The sequence below is a fragment of the Lissotriton helveticus genome, chromosome 10 (assembly GCF_964261635.1).
Source record: "Lissotriton helveticus chromosome 10, aLisHel1.1, whole genome shotgun sequence".
Taxonomy (NCBI): Eukaryota; Metazoa; Chordata; class Amphibia; order Caudata; family Salamandridae; genus Lissotriton; species Lissotriton helveticus.
In genome coordinates, this window is record NC_136071.1 from 776,860,907 (window position 1) to 776,885,706 (window position 24,800).

At 41.3% G+C, this 24,800-nt stretch overlaps 1 protein-coding gene across 3 annotated transcripts in view; it reads left to right on the top strand.

Annotated features, from left to right (window-relative positions):
* The window catches only part of NRP1 (neuropilin 1), a 249,366-nt gene that overhangs the window by 98,934 nt on the left and 125,632 nt on the right, over positions 1-24,800 (top strand). For all 3 annotated transcript variants that reach the window (XM_078663336.1, XM_078663334.1, XM_078663335.1), the window contains exons 3-4: positions 11,375-11,556; positions 14,160-14,387. In XM_078663336.1, the coding sequence (XP_078519462.1) occupies positions 11,375-11,556; positions 14,160-14,387 (410 nt within the window). The remainder of the gene's footprint in view (positions 1-11,374; positions 11,557-14,159; positions 14,388-24,800) is intronic.

A 24,800-nucleotide genomic window follows, 5' to 3' on the forward strand; every position in this document is an offset into this window, starting at 1 on the left:
GTTTCCTTCTGGGACAAAATCTGGATCAAACTTCGCAAATCTTCCAGAGCAGCAACCCTCACTCAGACTTTGTTTTTTATTTACAATAGACTCCTCCTTACACCCTCTGACCTTCACAAACGCTTCCCCAATACTCCCCATACATGCTGGTCTTGTTCGTCACCACAAGCTAATTTATTTCATATGTTATTTTTATGCACTCCTGTTTGTAATTTTTGGCTACAGGTCTGGGCTCAAATTAATTTAATTTTCCGCACTTCTATCCCTTTTTCCCACACACATGTTTTTCTGGGTAGCCTCTCCCCTTGCTGGGATGACGTTGATCTAAAACCTCAGATTGTTGACCTATTACTTGCCGCTGCCTTCCAACAAATAACGGCCAACTGGAAAGACTTCTCCAAAATTTCATTCAAGGCGTGGTGGTTTAATGTGTGCCATAACCATAGACTCGATACTGCTCATGTTTTCCCGGCATGTATGGCTACTAAACGCATGGACTTATGGACTCCTGTTACACTCTATTTGGACTCATGTAGTAAACGCTTGTTTCACCCCCCACCTCCACAACAGGAAGTTCCCAAACCTCCTTAATCGCTCGATACATTCCACTTATCCTTCATTGTACCATTTTGTTTTAATGCTTTCCACTGTTCTCATGCTTTTCATATTTTTTGCTTAACATGCTTCTCTTTGCCTTCTCCCTCTCTCTCGTCTTGTACCCAGATTCCTTTCTTTTATTCTAATGCTTGCATTTGTATGATTGTATTATTCTGCTCAAACTCTTTAATTTGATATCGCATTGTATTTTGTTTTGACACCTGGTTTTCTCTCTTATCAATATCAAATAAACTTTTCTTGAACTTAAAAAAGAATTGATAACATTAGGAATTGCAGACAACTGTGCTGTTAAGCCTAATAAACAGGGATTGAGGGGCCCAGGTAATTTTCCTGCTTATATTTTCTACTTAAACATGTGTTCTGTACTGCGCTCTTCCTCCTTGAAACTAGATTGTTCTGGTCCGTGTTAATCATAATAAATACACATAATTATTTATTATTTGCAGTTTTTATATAGCGTAAACTCTTTTTTTGGGTGCTCCGTATGCCATGGCAGAAATAATGAGTTTGGCATGCATTTACTTTGTTTCAACTACTTAAAACAAGAAAAAGATTTTTTCTTTGACTGTAAAAGTGGCAGTCGAGTTTTGGGCTTATTTCCACCACACCAGCCCACAGTAGTCACTTAATGAAGGTAGGAGTCCTCCTTTGAGGCTTACTGCACTAGGAAGGAATCCCAAACTGCTTCTTAATGATGTGGCACGGCCAACGCCGAGGCCTGCACTGTTTGTAAAAGCCCAATCATGCGTAGGAGGATTATAGTCTCGGGCGAGTGGGCCGGACTGGTGACACATACTTGGGATGTAATCCACACTTTTACGCTGACTCGATGTAACCTTGAGAAATATGTTTAACTCCCCGAGCTTCAGTGGGACTTGCTGTAATTTAGAAAAGATAATATTGTTTGGTGCACAGGGGTCAATTGCTGAAATGGCGACATTACTTCTGCCATGCTAGTGGTTGTAGGTACTCCCTGAGGTTCCATTAAAACTACACCTTCGTGCTCTGAGCAAATACTCGCAGCTTTTTAGAGCAATATTCTTGTTCCGTTTATAGTGTTACATGAATTCTGCTTAATTATTCGTTGGCGTTGCCACTGTAATTTGATAGAGGACTGCAATTTGTTTTTCCAAGGCCTATCTTCTGTGTTTTGGTGCCACCCCCCTCCAAATATTGTCCAGCTCTAGTTGTTGCTCTGAATGCAAAGTGAATCTGTTTCAACCATAACGATTGCTGGTGGCAAACACTTTCGTCTACTTACAAACATGCTAATGACAGGCACATTTCGTCTGGTTCTAAACATGACAACCGTGGTCCCACGCACATTTCGGCAGGTTTAAAAAATGACAGAAAAAGGATTGTGCCACCTCCGTGCACATTTGTCTGTCTCGAGAAGAGTCGCACTGGCCTATGGAGCAATCAGACGGATGTATGACATTACAACGCATGCTTTTACCACGCATGCCTTTCCATCGCAGTTTTTACAACGCATGCTGTTACAACGCATAGCGCTTTGGGGTGCTGGATAGTGAATAGTTTAATTTACTATTCCAACTCCAGTCCCCGTGAATAGTAGGGAAGGTGTTGGATAGTAAATTAAATCCATTCCCTATCCTAGAGCGCCCCCCAGCGCAATGCGTTGTAATGACATGCGTTGTAATAGTTGCGTCGTAAAGGCACTGCGTGGTAAAAGTTGCGTTGTAAAGGATGTTTCCCCAATCAGACGGTGCCAGAAGGGCTAGTCTGACAGGTCAACGTGCGGACCAGGGTTTGGCTGTTTGTGGGCCTGTTTTATGATCAGGTAGGTCGTTGTTCTACTGTTGGTTGATTTCCCTGATACTACCACAAATATTGCCTGCAGCAAGCACAACTGCATGGAGTCTCCATACCTTGCAAAACACTTATACAGCATGTTTTTACATTATGAGGAGGTGGGGGTGAAGCAACACAGTGGGGTGAGGGAGAAAAAAACACAAGGGATCAGGGGGCCGAGGAGGAAATAAATGGGTGGAGGGTATATGTGGATTGTGGGTGGGAAAAGCACAAGGATGAAAGAGAACAGCGTGGAGGGGGGGACACGGGAGATAGCTGGAAAACTCATGCAGTCTCATGGAGTGCTTAAACAAAAAGAAATAAGTAGCTCCCGAAAAATTAGCAGAAAAAGCATAGAACTCAGCCAATCATAGAATTGGGAGGGGATGCTAATACAAACACTCATCCACAAAAGAGTAAGACCATTGCTATTCCCAAGCTACACTTCAAACGTTACTACAGCCCTAAAAGTGACACAGCAGTAGTAAATGCAGTCCAGACCAGCCTTGGAGTAAGTCTAGCACCACACAAAGCCAATCACAGGTACTGCAGCACCCTGCCATCAAAGATAATGGTGGTAGTGAATTAATATAATACCCCATAGGAAATGAGGTTAAACAAGTTATATTACTTTGAGTTTTAAATTACATATTTTTTTCTTATATCTCAAAAAGTATGCAAAATTAATAATTAAATAGTTTATTAGTTTACAAATGAATACTTAACTTAATTAAAAAATACATTAAGGTGTTAAAAGTCAAATGTAATTCACGGTAATTAAGCACACATGTTTATTAATGTTATTAAATTTACTTTTTTTTAAAAATTGCTATTTTGTTTTTTTAGTTAATTTATTTAGAAATTATTATTTATAAAATAAACTAATACAGGTAAATTATTTTATTACTTAGTAAACATTTGTTTTGAAGAAGTAATGTGTTCTTACATTTTGTTTTATTAGTTCTAGGCTTAAAATAATTTGTTTAATTAATTTAAAATCTATATTTAAAAAATATATATATATATATCTTTTTTTGAACATGATAAACTTTAATCATGTTGGATCACTTTCCCACTTCTTTCCCATTGGGAGCTCTCCTTTGCAGTCTCTGACATCCCCCTTAAGGTGGGGGAGATCTCAACCACAGTGGCGAAGAGCTCAACCAAGGCCTACTTGCAATAAGTTACGAGTAGTAACTTTAAACTCATACATTTGGCACAGCGCCCTTGTTTAAAGGTTGGAGACATGTAAGTCTATGCTTTGGAATACATTTAGTCTTGGAAATGGTCAGTAGCCAAAAGTAGTAAATATATTCTAAAGTGTAAGATTACATTTACATAGGTAGATTTACTCATATGTAAATTTACCCTTGTGAATAGACCCCGGTGTAATTAAGACGATAACAATGGATCACTTGGTTCCATAGATGACCTTTCCATACCTACATGAAAGAGCACCCAGGTAGAGCAGGCGATATGATGCTATAGATATTGCTAGTTGGAGAAGTGTGGCTCAATGGTTAGAGCGGCAGACCCTGATGCAGAGGTCAAGCCCGGGACCAGGGTTCAATTCCCCGCCTCGGCGGGTCTTGGGCTCAAAATTCCACGGACCTGATAATTCTTGCCTCGGTGCCTATTCCAATCATGGAGTCCCACTCTGCAACTCAGGTCAATCGCTTGCTTAATCTCCACAACGGCCCCCACAACGCTAAGGATGCCTGGCCTCCACCTTGGGGGTGCCCAGGAGTGGACACCTCACACGGAAAGCCAGGATGGGTTCCACAGTGGTATTCGTACAAGCGCCTTGAGACCCTTGCGGGTGAGTAGTGCGCTATACAAGTATCAATTTACAATTTTTAGTTAGTGCTACAAAATCAAATATTATTGCATAACACAACAAGCTGTACATCAATGTTGAAGGTACTATCACAATCTAGAAATAATCTTTTGCTGTCTACAAAGTTAGGGAAGCAGTCAAACACTGAACTGCAGACATGTATTTGATTGCATGACTGGTCAGTAGGACTCAAAATTAACCAAGGAACACGAAGGATCCAAGTGGACCCGCAAATCAGCAAGCATGCTTTGTCTAATCATGGAAATGAATGTGGTTAAATGTTGCCTTTTGTGAAAGATAGAGGAATGCTGCATTTGCTGCAAAAAAACATAAGTACAGGATCCAGAGACATTTTTCTCTCCTGGACATGATAATTCAATTACCAATCAGCAAATCTAAGCAAACAAGCATTTCCTTGACTCTTCTCAAGACTTACCAGTTCAACCGCCAATATGGCTTACATGATGAGCATTTGGCACTAAAGCCATCAGATACATGGGAAGAAAGAAGTAAATGTAATACTTCACATATTTTAATGCTTACAGTTCCATCAATGTCTGCTCTATTGTCCGCAAAGTGTACACCGATGCGGGTGCACAATTTTAACTGATGAGGTAATGTCATGTTCGAAATTTAAAGAGCCATAACCTGTCCACTTTAACTAGTGATATCATCTTTGCAATTTTCCAGTGGGACTTTGTGTAAACATCAGTAATGCGCCCTGCAAGGCTTGCTAGAGGGTTGTTAAGGATGACATTAGCCATCATGAAGACATCTTTTTTCTTTGATCTCATTTCAGTTGTCAGATACGGTTATGTTACTGCCGAATTTAAGCATTCCTGAAATTAATGTATCAGAGGTTCTGACCCTGGTAGTGGTTGGAAATAGAATAAATGGTTTGTGTAAATTGATTATAGCAGGTTTCTGTCAGATTTAAAAACAAATGGAAAGGCAAAGTGGCCTTTGCTGGCTTGGCAGCAGTGAGCTTCGAAAGCCGGGAGCATTTTGTCAACTTGACATCTTGCAGAAATGTTAATTTCAGAGGGACAGATAGCGATTCTTTTGTGGGGCGCGGTCCTAACCGATCGAGTATTGGTCCAAGGGTAATTAGTGGTCTAATGGGTAACATTAGTCTGAAAATAGGCTTTATATTGCAAATGATATTCTGTTAAATAGTTGCCTTAGTAATATTTTTCTTGGCTATGCTATAGAAAGTTGAAGACTGACTCACAAATCCGCAGAGTCATTACCCCAAGTGACACCCTAAGAGTGTTTTTAATCCCTCAGGCGAGAAATTCTCCTTTACATCATGGAAAACCTTGGACCAGCCGGGTGGCCCAAACTCAGAATATGTCCTCCACCAGGGAAAGAGAGCAGAGCCAACCCTGATGATATCTCATGCCATGACGATAAGCTAGGTCTGACTGCTTATTACTTGCAACTTTTGAACAACATAAAGCAAATGACAGCTCAGGGCAGTATGAAGTGTAATTTGTTACCTGTCCATGACAGAAGCATGCAAGGCACACTCACTTTCTTGACATGCAGAAGTCAATGTACCAGAAGGTTTGTATTGGTTCTTCGGTTTCAGCACATAGCGCGTCGTCATTAACTTATCTGACCTTCTAGACATTGTCTTTAGAAACAAATGATCACTGTAATTCGTTTACAAGTACTCAATGCAGAAAAGACCATTCATTCCACTTATGATGGCTTGTATCATTCCAAAATGTAACAATTCTGTGGTGTCCTCGTTACTGAGTTTTCGGGAAATCTTACTAACACCATTTAGCGAGGCAGCATGCGCACATTAAGGGTTCTATGAGAGGGTTGGAGTTACAGAGAGATCAGTAGTGTGTCGGGACTTACAATCCCACTCACCCCATCAAGGGGATTGCTGAATGTTGGCTCAAGGAACTCCGCTTGCCATCTCTAATAAAATGGTGGTGGCTGTAGGTGGTCTTTATAATTTCTTGAGGTGTTTTTCAAGCCTATGGCCAAAAAAGTTCATGGAAAGGTCTGGCATGGATCTAACCCACCTAGATCCACATTGTACATCCTTACAGTAGGGCACGTTGTTATTTCGGCTTACTCTCGATTACCTAAAACTACTATGGGGTCCTAATGCTATGAATATGCATGTGGGCACATCAGCAGCAAATGTATGAACAGCTTTATTTGATGTGCCAGCTGATTATGAACTGACGCTAGAATGATATTATGGCTTCCACAATGCTGCCGAATAAAGTTTTGAATCGAGTTGATTGAATTGATATTAAGACCGTTGCAATTTCATTTGATATGCTGCTGTGTGCACAAAGCTGTTTGAGCTTCCCTGTTTCTATGCTAGGCTTGCTGATCCATAGCAAATGCTGTAGGTTGCAAACCCTGCTTGAGTCTAATTAAACACCCAGCAATGTCTAATTATTCCTATCTTAAGACCTGGCACACCTCCCACTGTCTTGTAATGAGGTACGGCACTTCAAACGCTGCTTCCCAACAATTATCATCGATCTTATAGTCACCTCTCATGCACTCGCTTAGTTGATTACATTGGCTGTATGCTAAACATGTTTATATTGTTTATGATGAATAAATAAGTGTTGTATTTACCCTGTGCGTTTAGGAGAAAAACAGAGATACCAACAACAAGCAGCGCGCCTTCTTCATAAGAGTTCGATCTATTAGATGGCATATGAGGAATGGCAAAGAAAAGAAAGTCAATAAGTGGAGGTAGCTCTGTATACTGGCAATTTATTGGCATCATGAAAAGCAGAAATATTGATCAAACAGATGATTTGACTTGCTTTTACGTGTATTACACTTAAGAGGCACTAAGAGTGCCACCTTTAAAGGAGAGCAAAATAGAACCCGCAAGAAGCAAATATTGCCCCAATGCTAAGAGGTTAGGAGAGGTGAGTTGGGAATTGGGAACAACAAAGCATCACATCACTTACAAGATGGAACAGATTTGCAATTTATGGGCACCACCTCTAAAAAATGTAAAAGTAGAACAATATAGCATATACCAGGCGCGCAACACCCATTGGGCTCACGGGGCTTCTGCCATTTCACCAGGTCTAAGGCAAGCCTATGCTTTCTGGTTGATACTGGTGGTCTAGCAATTATCAGCAGTTACAAGGCTGAGACCCGAATGCTGCCGAGTTTTCATTCTTCCCCATCTGCAAGTCAGCCCAGGCAAGGAAATATGAGAATATCTGAAATGAATAATAATGACCCGTTTTGGAGGCATTATTGCCTCATAATTGACCTCCATATCTGCTGTTCATGCCCCAAACCTTGGGTTAGTGTCAATATACCCCACAATAACAGCATAGAAATCAGCCTTGCCCTTTCATCCTACAACTGACCAGAAAATGGAACCACATTGGTAAGAGAAGCCATATCTGAAATGTTGTCCCATTTGTTGCTGCTGATCTCGGTCTGATGGCGTTTTCTGCTCCGATTGACTCGGCTTAAACACCACGGAGTTTTTTCAATCCCGCGGTCTCACTAGCAGCACGGACCCTGAACCACGTTACCACCGGTGCGACAACATTTACCGACATCTTCAATTTGTTTATGATTTCTAAATAGTCGACACGTATTCGAGATGTAACCTCCATGTGACGTCACGAGTAATTACGGTGTGATTCTGAATCTGCAGGTTGCCTGCCCCCTCCTTACCCCCCGACTGTCCTGAAGAAGACCCCACAGCAAGGGCACCATATATCCCTGCGCAAATTTGAGGGTCGAAACGTCGACAACCACCTTGTTTAGTGACAACTTCATGCCACCATTGTTACATATATTGTACTATTCGAAGTATGTCTTTTTGTTGAAATGCCGGAATCCTTGGTCAGTTTGTTTTGCATTTAATTTGTCAAGAGAACATTGCCAATTAACTGATTTTAATGTCACCAACTCTCTTTATCCTCACATCCTCACTTGACTTTCACCCCCTTCCCTGCTCCTCTGGGCACTTAGCAACTACTATTCCTTGTCAAGTTGTCTTGTATATTCAATATACTTCATCCCATTGATAATTAAACAGTGTGGATACATTGATTGTTCCGTGAGTGTCAGTTTGTGATTGATGTGTAGTAATCTTTGTTCACACTGGGACCCCTTCCTCCTAGTACTATTAGAACCCAGGTCCCAGTGACTTTGTTTGGGTAAACCCCCTCATTTATACTCCGCTGATCACAGAAGCCAGGACTGCTATGGTCTTTCATTGTGCCTGAAATATAGCCTGCACTCCGCTGTGTATCAGCCTTTAGAGTAAGTCAAAAGAAGTATAATTCAGAAACCGAGGGGCTTATTATCAAGCACGGCGTTAACATTATCGCCGCTTTAGCGGCAGAAAACTGCCGCTAAAGCGGCGATAATGGGCTTGATAATACGCCGTACTGAAGGCCCATAGAAGCCCATGTTCTGGGCTTCTATGGGGATTCACAAGGGCGTATTATCAAGCCCATTATCGCCACTTGAACAGCCGTTTCCTGCCGCTAAAGCGGCGATAATGTTAACGCTGTTTCTTGATAATATGCTCCCAAGTTACAACGGTGCCAATGGTTTGGTGTACTAAAAAAACAGCATATGTCTCAGAAGGACTTCAAAAGCACTAATCTGAAAATAAATCCCAGAAGAGAAAATAATGTGTTCCTAAATTACCACGGGGAGTGGAATTGAATGACGAAACAATGCATCGCACTGTGCATCCATCGCACAATGACAGTCTTTTACGTGGGGATAAGAATTAGGGGGCAGGCCCCTACTGCTATTAGTTTGACGTTTTTATATACAGATGAGGGCACGGTAAAAAACAGAATTATAGTATTATTCGGATAGAAAACGAGAATGAGACATTCTGAATTCATGGTGGAGCTTCACAGTGTGAAAAGAGGCCCATCCATTATGTCTTGATAGCACAACCGGCATAGACAAAGAGACACAATTTAATTGTACCGAATTAGACTCATGAGATTTCCTTTTTTTCTCAATAATTGGCGACTGGAGCTGGCATTGTCTGCATGCCTAATGTATGCCATTCTTCTTAATCTCTCCGTGTTGCCAGATGATGTCTACGGAGATGACGTCGCCATTTTAATGAGTTTCTTCCACTACATTTCCGAATGCTTGTGCTCCGGTAGAGTAGAAAGGGATTCAACAGATAGCTCACCGTGTAGAGAAATATTGTTTGAGTGGATGTTTTGCTACAGCACATGGTTCATTTTAAGCGCAGATTAAGATATTCAGCACTATAAGTAATCTGCGTTGAATATCGCAAGAGGCTCTGCGGCACTATTTAGTAGAATCACAGACGGCGCTCATGATGCCGCCAATGGCTACTGTGGACAAAAACTAAGATATATAACAGCACAAGGAAGGACTGATGGTAATTGGGCACTTAGAAGAGACAGTATCATGCCTAGTGCCACAGTGGAAAATCAAAGATTCAAATACTGGCAGAGTGGCGTTAACTTTCCCCCTTTGGAGGTCGATACAATGAGCACCATTAAAAGTATGTATATATGACATATTTAAAAATAAGGTATTACTATATGCTGGTTTTGAAAATAAAAAGTTTTGGGACCTGCCAACCAATTATGCAATGTGATATGAATTTAAATAAAGCATTACTGCAGAGCAATGAGCATGGCGTCCGGCAAGACGGGCTAATGACCAGCCCATTGGAAGACTTTTCTAATTGACTGCAACCACATACACAGTTCTCACATAGTATCACAGAATATGCAAGCCTTGAAAAAGATTATGTGGCTGATTTGAATGCATAGCGCAACATGTGTGAACTCTTTATTTTTTCTGACACTAGAAAAGGACAAAGCAATTAAAACGTTGCTTGTTGAATTAAACAATATCAAACAAGTAGATGTTTATTTTACAATAAATTCACACAACCAAGGAATGAGATTAAATGAGAAAGAACACAATAGGACATCATTTAAAGAATTGTACTAAAAAGAAATTCTCAATAGAAAATTTCACACAACCAAGGAATCAGATTAAAATGGGAAAGAACACAATAGGACATAATTTAAAGAATTGGACTAAAAGGGAATTCTCAATAGAAAATGTCTTAAAATTAAAAAGAAAATATGGGTGGGATTTAACAGAATCAGGAAAGGACAACTTTAATCATATAAACTCATGTCTGGCTGGACAGAGCACCTGTCTTCAAGATCTATTGTTACCAATGCCTTTAAGTTATGCATATAGTGGGCTTGCGCTCTATCCGGAATACTGTCTCCCACCTCTGTTGAGGATTGTTTGGTGCTAAATTCTTCTTCCCATGGAGAGATTGCATTACAATGCATGCAGTACTATTTTACAACTCAGAAGCAAATGATACAGCAAATGATCTCATATTACATTCTTTAATTCATAGATTGTATACAGAAAACAAACATTGTTTGATCTTTTTTCACGGCAGCAGTTTTGTAAATCTTTTAAATAAATGTCTGAAAATGCTAGCCAGACCTACGAACTTTGCCAATGCGTGCTAAACATTTACTCATACGAGAGTCTCAGCCAATGACCAATGAAGTAATCACAAATTTCATACTAGATTAGGTGATACCGTCTGATCGCTGATAAGATCTCACTCAGGAGCATCCTTCACTCTCTTATAGCGTATCAGCAAGAAGCATTTTGCCTTAACTACACATATTTTGGCTTTATGTCACTGGTGCTATAAGACTGTATAATTGTAATGGGCGCGTCTGCTTTGTACGGTTTCCTGTATAAAATGTTCTAGTGAATGTCAGCATACAGCCTGTTTTTACCTTGCACTTTCTGTCAAGACCCTGTAGTTTCAAACCTCTACACCTCCCACTGTCCTTTTCGTTGCTGCCACAAATCAGCTTAAGTGGTCAGCAAAAAAAAGTGCATCCACTTGGCCAGCTGGTAAAATCGTCCTCTAAGTACATTAACAGCGGGAGCTCGCTTGTGAGGTCTATTGAAAGTCTTCTTTTTTGGTCTATTCTGCACTAATGAAATGGACTATAAAGTGACCCATTCAGCTGAAATTGCAATAAGTAGCAAGAGCCTCTGTGCTAAAACCTTCCTCTTCTCTTGTTCCACCAGGTATGACTATGTGGAGATAATCGATGGAGAAAATGCCAATGGGAGGCTTTTGGGGAAGTTCTGTGGGAAGATTGCTCCCTCTCAGCTAGTTTCCTCTGGACCCTCCATGTTCATCACATTTGTCTCCGATTACGAAACTCATGGAGCTGGGTTCTCCATCCGCTATGAAATCTACAAAACAGGTCAGTGGTAATGTTCAATCGGAGATGCCTTCTATTCCAATCACCCAACCAGAATACTTTAGTGAGCGCGATAAGAGCAGGCAAACAGTCTTAATGATTTTTTTAAATGGGTGACATTATATCACAGGGAATTTTTTTGTTGTTGTTTTTTTTAAAAGGTGTAGGGTGACAACACCACAATTTTACTTCACTTCAATGCAATTTCCATTGAAATCAATGGAAACTCCATGACGAGCTGGGCTCGTCATGAGCGTCGAAGGGGTTAATGATTCAATCTGGAGAAGATATGTGAGTTTCAATGCTATAGCGCTGGGCTTTTTGGAGAAGGGCACGTTAAAAGAAGTTGTTAGTCACAGGGTTATTTCATAAAACTATGTATAAATTGTTTACTAGATAATAATCCACCAAGTGTCTTTAACTTGTCTTGTTTTTTTCAAATAATACAAACCTTTAAAAGAATATTTTTATAATATAAATGTCAGATTTTTCAAATGGGGGCAATGAAAGGGTGTTTGCTGACACTGGTAAAGTGCTGTTTTGACTGTAACTCCCATTTCACTGGGACACATTGGCACCTAGGGCCAACCCGGCTCCCACTGCACTGAACTGCACCCCACCCTAATCCCCCCCCCCCGTTGCCTCTTCGTGTAGCTTTCAGCAGCCATCTAGTATTCTCTTGTCCAGGTTATGGTCCTACAGGAAGGCTGTCTTGGATGAAACACAAAGCATCTATCTTAACTACAGAATACATGATACAGATAAACTCCCTATGCACAAGTGCAGTGCTAAGTACTGAGCTGGGAGAAAGGAGTGGTTGAATCTGAACCCCATCTGCCGACTGACATGTTCTTCAATGGGCAGAGGTTACCACAGATGACCTCTGACAAGAGAAAAGCGCCATTACTCAGCAACAATGTAGCGCAGACGGATATATACTGCTCCCAAAGGGCAGAGGTTGGTCCTAAACGTGTAAAAAAATCTATTTGTCTCAAGAACTATTACATTAGTTTAGATGTTTCTAGTTATTTTGCCTGTTTATTTTGACACATCTGTGAACCTTTTAACAATAGGATCATATATAGAGAAAAAGCAAAGTAAAGTGAATGTACCAATGAAAATGACCACTGACCCTTTGGACTCAAATTCCTAAGCCCCGGTCAAACACTGGGACTTATTGAATGTTAGCCTTTATTGTGGAGCGACCATGACGAATGCACCACGTATTGTGATTTAATGCTGCTTCTTTTAAATGTAAGGCAATTAATTTCAATAGCTTAATTTTTATTTAGCGCTTTATACAGTACTTCTGCAACTCATAAGCACTGTAAATAAAATGTATTCTTAATATTACTCAGTTTAATGGTACTTTGTTTATTGACCATGGTAGGAAAGAAGGTTGAGTAGGACTTGCTGAGTTTCGAATTCATTACTTGTAGACACTATCATATCTTGGTAGCGAAGATAGTGGCATTGCACCTCACCTTTCCTTCCAAATAGGGCAATAGTTCATTATTTTTGTGTCAACTGGACGCCCCATGTTGGTTGTGCCCTACGCGCCTTGACTAGAATTACCTTATTTAAACGCCAGCCTTCATCCCGTATTTCTAGCTGCTGCTCTCTTGGGAACCCATCACATGGACTAGTTAAAATGGCGGCTAATAATAACCGCGCCACAGAGGTGGCTGCTTGAAGACATGCGTCATCCTCTGTCCTGCCCACCATCAGGATGGACTATTGCTGTTCATTTGGTCGAAATCCTAAAATACGTTGACAGCTGGTGCGGAATTTCCACAAACTGTACGCACAATTATCGTCATTAAAATAATCCTTATAAGGCCATATGTTCTTGACCAAGTGACAGCTTCCACGAAAAACGCTAATTGGTGTTTTATTTGCTACATTAAATAAGTTCCGTATGTCAACATTGATATCGGGTGACTTTTAACAATATGCCTGGCCTACACATAGGCAGTTCATCATGCCTCCCCCCCTACTGCAACACTTTATGGCTGCACCTGTGTCAACACCGCGCTCGAGCGAGCCGGGCGCGCGGGCCGCACGTACCAGCCTTTCCCATTACTCTCGTCACGAGGCACAGGTCACATCTGGCGAGCTCGCCAAGCCACTGCGCGCGCGCGCAACCTAAAACCGCGGCTCCCCTCCGCTGGGTTGGAACAAGGCACGCCAATTCTTGTAAATATCCTGCCCTGTTTCATAGCTGTCAACCGCTGGATTTAAAGATTTAACTTTAAGAGGAGCTATAATTACTTCTCTGGGGCCCTGTCAGGATTTCTACAACTTATGTTTTTACCGTTCCCTCAGGCCTTCATATTTGTCATATGTCTTACAGCAGGCAGGCAGGCATTTATGTGTTTTTTTTCAGCGCTCTGTAGGAATGAACACAAAGGCCTGGAAGGGACATTGCTTTTCGCAGTTGGCTCGAGACGGCCAGGCACAAGTGCTGAGTGAGCGCGCGGGGCTGCAGAGATCACCGTAATGACAGGTGCAGGAAGGGAGCCGCGGACTGCTTAATAATGTGCTGTGTTGGTAGCAAATTGGACTTGTCACGCAGTGAGGCCTAACCTTATCCCTTTGTCCTCCAGGGTCGGAATGTTCCAGAAACTTCACGGCGCCGAATGGAGTGATCAAGTCCCCGAGGTTCCCCGAGAAGTATCCGAATAACCTGGAATGCACGTACATTATTTTTGCCCCCAAAATGGCAGAAATTATACTGGAGTTTGAAAGCTTTGACGTGGAAGGGGACACCAATCCGCCCCAAGGCGTGTACTGCCGCTATGACCGGTTGGAAATCTGGGATGGATTGCCTGATGGTAAGAGACAAGTGTCTGGAAAATGGCTTTCACCTAATTGGAATCAGAAGAACTTTCTTAAAAGTATGAACATAGCCCTGTTTGATCCAGTTACAACGTCAACCCACTAATTCATTAATCCCTTTATTATTTTAACGTCAAACACAAGTGTCACAAAGCACTGTCCATATATATGTACATGCGTGCATGTGTAAATAGATGAGTACATATATCATATTTTGATGCTTTTATTGCACAACATGCAGTGGTATAAAACCCATGTTTACAGGGAACCGTGAATTATGGCTAATGTTGCACAGTGCCTTGCGAAATGCGGGTTTGATCATCATAACGACTAGGACTATGCTGCAAATTTATCAAAATGATGTGGCAATATTATCTAAATTATGTTGTTAAAAAGACAAATTATGCAGGTAACTCTTTGTGAAAGACTCTCTGGTATCCTGTGCAGATGGTTACAGATTTGGGTACCTGTACTCATTTTTAGGGACCATGAAATATTTTTCATCATTTGACTTTGACACAGAGCAAGAGAGAGTAAGCACAAGAAAATGGCTAAAAATAGACAAAGGGGAGATGAAACAATATGCAAGCATGAGATAAAAAGACAGAAAGCTTAGGTTTTATTTATTTATTTATTTATTCAAAGTTTTATATAGCGCGAACAAGATCTTGACAGATATCAGAGCGCTTCACAGGGGGGGGAGTGGGCAACAGGAGGGTGAGTAGACATAATAATTGGGTACAGTATAGTAAACGGTAGCATAATAGGATAACAGTCATGTGCTAATAAGATACAGGTAAACACTCAGATAGCCAGTAAAATAAGGCGGTGCAGAGTCTTTGATCTAACTACAATAGAGATCATGAAATAACAGAGGACACTCAAATAGACAATAATATAAGACGGTGCTGAGTCTGAGCTAGCTACAATACAGATCAAGAGATAACAATAAACATTCAAATAGACATTAAAATAAGGCGGTGCAGAGACTCTGATCCATCTACCATAGAGATCAATAGATACCAATAAACACTCAAAATAGACAATACTATAGGACGGTGCAGAGTCTTTGATCCAACTGCAAACGAGGTCAGGAGGTCATGAATAAAAAGTTATTGGACCATTGTAAATGTAAATGTATAGGCATTTATATAGCGCACTACTTACCCGTAGGGTCCCAAGGCGCTTCGACCGCTGCGAAACCCTTCCTGGCTTCCCTGAGAGATGGTCCCTTAATGGGTATCTCCAGGGTGAGACCAGGCATCCCCGGCGGTCTGGTGGGGCCGTTAGTGAAGATGAGGCAAGCTAATGCCCAGAGTTGCCGAGTGTGAACGCTGATCAGAGTGGGCACCGAGGCGAGAGAATTATCGAGTCCGCTGACCCTGGTCCAGAAACCTGCCGCGCCGGGAATCGAACCCTGGTCCCGGGCCGTCCTCTGCTCTCGGGTCTGCCGCCTCTAACCAGTGAGCCACACTACTTCACTAAGTTTCCAACGTTACAAAATCGGTGCAAAATCTCTGAGCAGCAACAGTAAGGATCAGGTGAACTTGGCCATAAGGATGGCTTTCACTTCTTTCTTGAAGAGTGCAGTGGAGGAGATAATCCTCGTTTCAGGAGGGAGTGCATTCCAGATCCTGGGTGCCATTCCTGAGAAGGAGCGTTTGTAAGTTTTTTCCTTACGGAATCTGCGAGGTTTCAGGAGCAGACTTTTTGTACTTCTATTGGATCTCGAGCCTCCTGATATAGTCAACTTTTGCGTGAGGTAGTTGGGAGCCTTGTGGTGTATGGCTGAGTGTGTCATAACAGCAATTTTCAGTTGTATTCTGGCTTCGAAGGGAAGCCATTTCAGGGATTTCAAGTCAGGGGTTATATGAGAGTGTTTCCTTGAGCCCGAAATGAGTCTCGCGGCAGCATTCAAGGAGGCTCTTAGGGGTGCTGTTGTTGCTTGAGGGAGACCACTGAGGGCCACAATTCCATAGTCTATGCGGGGGATGACTAGGGCTTGTACAGTAGTTAGGAAATCTTTGGCTGGGAGGAAGGGTTTGAGTTTCCTCAGAGTGTTGACTTGGAAGTTAGCTCCTTTCGTTGCTTTGCTAATGTGCTGTTGCATATTGAGATTTGCGTCAAGTGTGATACCTAAGGATTTCGCAGAGTCCACGATGGTGGGTCGGACATTGAGTGCTGTTAGGTGATTGAGCCATATTTGGGTGGTGGTAATTTTCGCAGGGGGTGATATCAGGAGGAACTCAGTTTTCAATGCATTTAGTTTGAGGTGATTGTCGGCCAACCAAGATTGGGTGTTCCTAAGTGTGCAGTTCAGAAGTTTGATATCTTCCGGGGATTGTACCTTTAGGTAAAGTTGAGTGTCATCGGCATACATATGGAAGTGTACATTGGATGCTTGGAGCAGGGTAGCGAGTGGTTCCATGATGAGGTTGAACAGCGTGGGTGAGAGGGAAGATCCTTGTGGGACGCCTAAATCTACTGGCACTGGAGAGGACAGCACGTTGTTGATCTTGAACTTCTGGGATCGGTTGTGTAGGAAGGAAGTGAACCATTTGAGCACAGTCCCGGATAAGCCCATTCTGGTATTTAGGAGCTCTAATAGGTTCTCATGTTTGACCGTGTCGAATGCTGAGGAGAGGTCCAGGAGGATGAGGAGGCAGGAGTCGTTGCGATCCAGGATTTGGAGGGCGTCATCAATTATGTGTGTCATGGCTGTTTCCGTGCTGTGTTTCGCTCGGAAGCCTGATTGATGAGGGTCGAGGAGTTCAAACTGGTCAATGTGTTTTGTTAGTTGGAGTTGCACACATTTTTCCAACAGCTTGGCCAGAGTGGGGATATTGGTGATAGGGCGGTAGTTGTTTAAGTCAGCCGGGTCAGCTGTAGGTTTCTTGAGTATGGGCGTGACTTGCCCCACTTTGAGGGAGTCTGGGATGAGACCTTGCTGAAGGGAGTTGTTAATGATTTTAGTCCAGAGTGGGAGAAGAACGGGGATGAAGTCTCTAACAGCATTGGCAGGTAGTGGGTCTGTGAGGTGATTAGAAGCCTTCAAGGTGCCGAGCAGTTTGTGTATTGCTTCTTCAGAGTAGGTGTCGAAAGACGACCAGGAAGCGTTATTTTTAGGTTGGGTGTCGGGCCTTTTGATGATGCTCGGGTATCGACTTACATCATTAAGGAGGTCACTCCTTATGTTGTCGGTCTTTAGCTTAAAGAAAGCAGAAAAGTCTTCACAGTGTGGGATATCGCTTGTTGTGCTGTTAGATTGTAAGGGTTGCGTCTTGGTTTGAGTTTTGACTAGTTCGAACAGCTTTCTTGGTCTGTTTTTTGCTGGTCCAGCTGAAGACTGAAGAAATCAGATTTCGCACGCTTTATTTTCCTAAAGTAGGCATTTCTCTTGCTCTTAAGTATTTTGCGATGCCGTGATGAGGGGACAGATCTCCATGTGCGTTCTGCCATTCGCATAGCACGCCTGTCTTCATTGAGTCTGCCATCATACCAAGGGTTCGAGATCTTGGTGGAGACTCTCTTTAGTTGCAGTGGGGCGGCTTCATTGATTATTGAATTCATAGAGCCGAGGTAGTGGTCAGTCAGTGATTGAACATCAGAGGTGCCAGGAGGGCGAAGGAGGCGATTGGTGAGGTGGGGAGGCAGGGAGTTGGGGTTAAGGTTCTTCATGTCCCTTTTCCAGATCTTAGATTTGGTGGGTTGAGCCGTGATAGGTTTAACCTTTTCATTGATGAACAAGGTGATAATGTGGTGGTCTGACCAATCACAAGGTTGGATTGCCCCTAATTGGGTGGAGTCTTCGTTGGCGATGATGAGATCAAGTATGGAGTCTTTGTCGTGTATTGGGCTGTTGCATATTTGGGTGAGGTTAAACGCGTCAAGGAAAGTTTTGAGACTATTCACCACTGCGTCTTTCTGATCGTTCCAGTGGAGATTGAAGTCACCCAGGTAGATTTGCGGGATCTGCCGACCAGCGTTGGATGAGATCGTGTCCATGAGTTGTTGGGTGAAGATGAGGTTGTCCCCAGGCGGGTGATAGATGAGATGTAGCGCACATACTGGTTTGCCCTCGCTGGAGATATCAAGACAGATGAGTTCGCAAGACGTGAGGGAGGGGGAAGTGATTTTAGCAACGGAGAGGTTGCTCCTGAAAATGCATGCGATTCCCCCGCCCGTCTTGCCGGTCCTGTCGAGTCTAATGATGTGGTAATTGGGGGGGACTAATATGTCCATGATAGGTGAAGAGGCTTCAGTTAACCACGTTTCAGTCAAAATGGTTAGGTCAAGATCCATTGATGTGACGAGATCTGCAATGTTGGAGGAGTGCCTCTGGGCCGATCTGTAGTTGAGTAGGATGCATTTGAGTCTGGGGGTGAGAGGGGTGCGAGGTGAGAGGTTGGTTAAAAGAAAGACACACAAGATGGAATCGAGTCTATGCAGCCTTGATATTTGGCAACCCCATATCTGGCAACTTCATCAGCAGGCTTATAAGAAATGCTTTGGGTCATTGTAAATGATGCACTGGTGCAGGAATACGCAAACCCCCAGTAGCTAAGGAAGTAAACAGAAGACAGCATGGTGCATGTGATTCCAATGTGAATGATGACTGGGTTTGTGTGTTATAAACCGCAGATTTATATGGAGATGGACGACTAATGTAAAAGTATTGCTTGTTTCAGCCGACATAAGTTGCCTGTAAAATGTACACATTCGCAGAGGGGCCTATTCCAAACTGTATTTATGAGTACATTAAGTAGTACTACATGAGTACTCGGCTGCTCATAAATGCTTTTCTGAATTGGCCTCAATATTTTCATTGTGGACGAGTGAAACATAACCCTACTCATAAACTGATGGGGTTTCTGGTGACAGAAGAAACACACATTTTAAAATTAGTGTGGAAATATTTGGATTTTGTAGCCCTCAAGATGCAGCCTGGGATTACTGTTAATCTTAAAAAATGTAGTAACTTTATGATAACTGTAGATGTAAGGCAGCAATTCGATTCACAAGGTTACTACTTACCTAATTCACACACTTAGGCACATTGCTACACATTGACAGCCCTTTCTCCCTGTAAATATAGGAGTTTTAGCAATTTTTTACTCAGATTGAGACACTCCAGCATTTATGCACTCAATGTAAATGCTCAATGTGAGTATAATAATGAATAATTGAATGAAAGAATTTTGCTATTGCACAGCAGTGACCTTAGCAGGTGTTCCACGTTGGTGAGGGCTAATCTACCTCTGATATACTTGATAAGAAACAGAAGAAGAGCCTGGTTTTAAAGGCTAGACAAACAAGAACATGATCAGAAATGATGTGCAGATGTGCTGTAAGAGAATTCCTCTGTTTTGGTGCCCCGTGAGAGGAAGACCAGCACATGGAATTGCATGGTGGACAATAGATTTGCAGATCAAGATCTGAAATTCATGCCTTTATTCAAACAATCCATTGTAAAAGTTATGAGGAGTCACCATTTTACTAGTGGCCAGCTTGCTGTGCCTTTCTTCTGTTTACCCCTGTTCCCATTCCTAAGCCTAAACTTAGAAATGTTTACTCACATATTTTGGGTGTGTGTAATTTCCATCTGCAGACAATTTTGGCCTCGGTTGCTGACTCTATGAACAGGATCTGCAATTTTCACTCAAGGATGACACTTTTGTACACCTAAATGAAATATAGATGTGCAGTATATTTTGTGAATCACACACACTGTATTTAAATGAGGTGACTATAATAGGTAACTATGATATGGATGAGTTCCTTGATGTCTTGCAGATCTCTTCATTGGCATTACATCAGAATCGTGCACTCGTTAAAAAGTAATGGTTTTGATCTGATTTAAACCATTTAAAGTAGGCTGTGGAAAGACATCTGTCAGTTGCCTCTCAGTTTTTATTGCCCGGCATTAAGAAAATTGAATGCCACAGACAACAATGTAGGTCTTGAAGTGATTGGGATCAAAAGCAGAAATTCCACTTTCTTCTGAAAAATTGGTTTCTACATCTTGTGTTTGTTATTGCACAGATTATAAAAGAATATCACATTTAACTGCAAAAAAATAAATAATTGAAAGCATATTGCTGAAAAAATTCTTCATTTAGACCTCACTCTCTTTCTATGATGCCCGATCTGTGTGTTACTTTTTTTTATTACATGATCATACCAACTGTGCATATTCAAAACTAGTGGTTGCACTGATTGACTTCGCTGATTTTAAACATTTCATCATTGACAGTTCTTTTTGCAGCGAATACTCGCTAGTTTTTTTTTTTAAATAAATGACCCCAAAATTGCTTTTTGCCTGGTGTGAGGTGCAGTCTTAGCAGACCACAAAAGTCATTGGGGTGGATCCGCAAACTTGTCGCTATTTTGAGACAAAAGAGAGGTTAGACTTATGGGCTGCGAAATTAAACTCTTTGTAAACAGAGACTTAACAGTTAATTTAATCCTCTTATGCACCATTCACCAATAAACTCCAAAGGTTTTGTATATATTAGAAGGTCTTCATGAACTACATTCCAGTCTAACTTGGTAGTGTTAGCTTTTGGTGTATGAATAATAACATGTGCATTCCAGTTTTTATCAACTCCTTTTTACCTGCTAGGGCAGTGTAGACTTTAACCAATGGTCATTCATGCTGGATTAATAGTAGCGCAGAATCACAGGCCTCAAAGTCAGTAGGAGAGCTGGGTAAGTTCTACAGGGGCTATTGAAACCCAGCACATTATACTCTTCTTCATAAAAAAAGTTACGTTGGCCAATACACCAAGACGGGCTCCCTTCCCTGGAAAGAGAAGGGGGTTAATATTTATTTATGTATTTGTTTGTTAGTTTTTTGTTAATTTATCTGTTTATGAATTACTTCATTCTCAGTTCTTATCCAAAACTATATAGATGTCATTACAGAAAAGTGTGCATATTTCTGAAGTTTATTAATATCCAGCAATTAATTCAGCCAGAAGTTCTTGAAACGCAGAAGAGCAAGGGAGTGAGAGACATATGTAGACCAGCGTATTTCATATGTTGGGCGCTGGGAGCATAAATGAATAATATATGCATGATGTACCTAGGAGAAGCAGAGAAGAGACATCACGCTTGCCAATAAGGTGAACAAATCTAATATGAGTATGTTATGGATGAAAGAGGAAGAAGAGATGAGGCTGAAAACTCAACATCAAATATCAAGCAGTATTAGAATATCGAAAGGGCTACTATTTATGGAAGAATGTTTGTGAAGGAAAAAACTACGGGAGGTTCGATTTTGGTGTTCTGTGCTTTTGAAAGTTGACATGATCTGGGACTGGATACATCTGCTCTGTAAGCAAAAACAACTGGCTAAATTTGACTCTCAATGTACTAGAGACCGAGATAGAGGAAAAACAGAAAGTAAATACTTGGTGTGGTATTAAAGGAGTGATTGGCTGGTGGATAGAATAAGTCAGTCTACAATGTAAAGTATATTGTGGTGTGAGAAAAGTTTACACATGTTGATGACTGACGCCACTTAGAACTGAGATGAAACATTTTAAATGCTTGGGAATCTGGACTTGATAGGAAATGAGAAAGTATCTTTAATAACCCACAGACATTAAAACGAGAACTGGAGAGAACAGTTGCACACTGGTGTAAATTGCTTCTAATCTTATTAGGTAGAGCAGCATTGTTTAAAATGATCGCCCTCCTAAAGATTCTTTTATATACTACGGCGCACACCATCTAGTGTACCTAAAATGTTTTCTAGTGGTTGGATGGCGAGATAAGAACACTGCTTTGGGATGGGGGCATTCCCATGATCGCTCTGACAACAATCCAAAAATCAGTATATGCAAAAGGGAATTACAGTTCTTAATGTTATGTAATACTATGAGTCCACACAATAAGTAATTGTAAATGACTGGGCATTTGAGCCTCAGAATAAACTGGCATTTCGACTGGATATGCAAGTACTCAGCAAGCGGGGATGCCTGCATATGCTATATGATGAGAATGAGTCACATGCCTTACCTGCTACTACTGACCTTAGAAATCTGGATGAAACTAAATGAGCAAATAGGCTGGAAATAGAAATTGGCAAATAAAACGTCACCATGAGTGGGGACCGATTAAAAGACTCATCCTTGGCGGGGTTCAGAATGTGGAATAACAACTTTGGAATACATATGGAGAAAGGATAGCATGATTCCATACCTGCTAGTCAAAGAAGAATATGTTTAGCAGAACACTGAAACACTCATTACATGTCAACATGGGAGGAATCCAAGAGGCCCTTGAGGACTCACCCTTTGAACTCAGACTGTTGAAGACTGGATCCACAGGACACACACACACATATATATTTGATGACCCTTAAGGGGAGATGAGAAGAGTGTTTAACTTTAGGCCAATTGAGAAAGTAAATTGGAAGTAAGATCTGATGTTCCCATGGACGGTATTGATCAGATAGGGCTTTTGGCTGAGATACCTGAACTTCCTTCAAAGAGATTAATACTCTTGGGTTCAGCTTAAAAAATCTTGAAAAGTAAAGAAATATATTTTTGAGAGGTAGTAGCTGAGGGAAAACATTCACATGCAGAATTTATGAATGCCCTATCACAGACAAATATTGGAAAGAAGTGGGAAGGGAGTTGGAGATGGTGCTACTTGTTTTGAAGGTGGGCATGGTCTTGTTTGGAGTCTCGGAAAGTCATCACAATGCACCAGAAAATGTTCATAAATCATGGGACTGGCTGCAGCAAAATTAATTGTAGCACAGAGCACTGACACTGCTTACTGAATTTCAGCCCAGAGATACTTCCACCGATCTCTGAGAGGGCAGGGCCATGTTAGAGGAAGGATATTAAAAGAAAAGGGTGCAACAACCTTCCTTCCCTTCTCAACACCAAAGCATCTCACTTTAGGATTTCAGTTACCATTCCTCTAACGCCTGCAGATTTTTAATGTAGAAATCTAAATGAAAAATCCTTTCCAAAATTAAATGTTAATAGATATGTAGCAGAATATGGTCAGTATGAAGCTGATGGAGGAAGAAATTAGGCAACGAGAAAAGAAGTCGCTATCTTCAAGAAAAAGATACAGTTATCTTGCTATTTTTAATTATAAAAGATGAACACATGCAGGATGTCTCTGATGCTTTATGAAGCAAGCTTAAATTTGAGAGAATCAGTAAAGTATGACAAATACATTTCAAGAGAAGACCTTAACTGCAATCTATGGGTTTCCATGGTATTAGAGAGTAAAAGTTCACTTATCTCAGTGTATTTTTAACTGTATCACGGATGGTTGACCATGTGTTAAACTCCATCACCTATTCAAAATGTTCAGTCAAAGTGACATGCAAAGAGCACAGGAGAAATCAACGTGGTTCATCCTGAATTCAACTTGACTTCAATTTTCACTAACAAAATATCAAAACCCAATACACTACCTTATGTTATGTCCATTTTTATACTGTAATTTAGCCCACTTGAAAATGCTCCCATCTTTTATAGATTTGGTAATCCAAGCAGAGGATGGTGAAGTGATTTTCCCAGTAACATACACATGAGTCACACAGAGTTAGATTTCGGTCCTCTTAGGTGTAGAGTACATTGCTTACTCTCTAGAACCCATCTACCATCTGAATAAGCACTCTGACGGGTCCCCGTGTGGGGTGTGATATACTTCTGTAGGTTTGCAGCTGTAAACCAAGTACCAATTAATTCCCTGTATGATATGTTATAAATCAACGTAGCATGAAGAAACAAAAACTTCAAAATATTTTGTTGCTGTAAACCGAGGAGCCTGTCATGTATGTCAAATAAATCTTTCTTTAATGTGCAGGACAATTTCTTACGAAGGTGTCAGTGTAGGAAGGTCTTTTTCTGAACATCTTTTCTCTGAAATGTCATTCAAAAAGTACTGCTGTAGCTTAGATGCTGCTGCTCCGTGACGCAAGCTTCGTTTCAAATCTTGTGTCTCTGCCTCAAACCCCCCCAAAAAAATCACACATATCCCCTGTAAAACTGAGACATCACAGATCATCTCAAAGTTGTTTTGCCTCCAAAGAAATGCATTCAATAACTTTGATTAATGTAGTGCAGTTGCCCTTCTTAGAAAGTAAGGGTTGATTCAATTTGAGTACTGAGTATCAGAGAACTAGACAGCAGCAGCAAAATATTGGCATGGATTTACATGTATTACTCAGGCAGTCAGACCCTACCACGAAAGGGTTAAGGATCAGGAAAACAAAAACGATTGGCACGTATTTCCCACATTCCCTTTGTTGCTGCCAGCTTCTAAAAATGAAGCAGCATGTTAACAGATGTGATGTGATGCAACAGAAAAAAATGCTATAATAAACTACAAAAACACGTTCTAAAAACCGTTAGACGTTTGAAGGCCGCATGTCATTA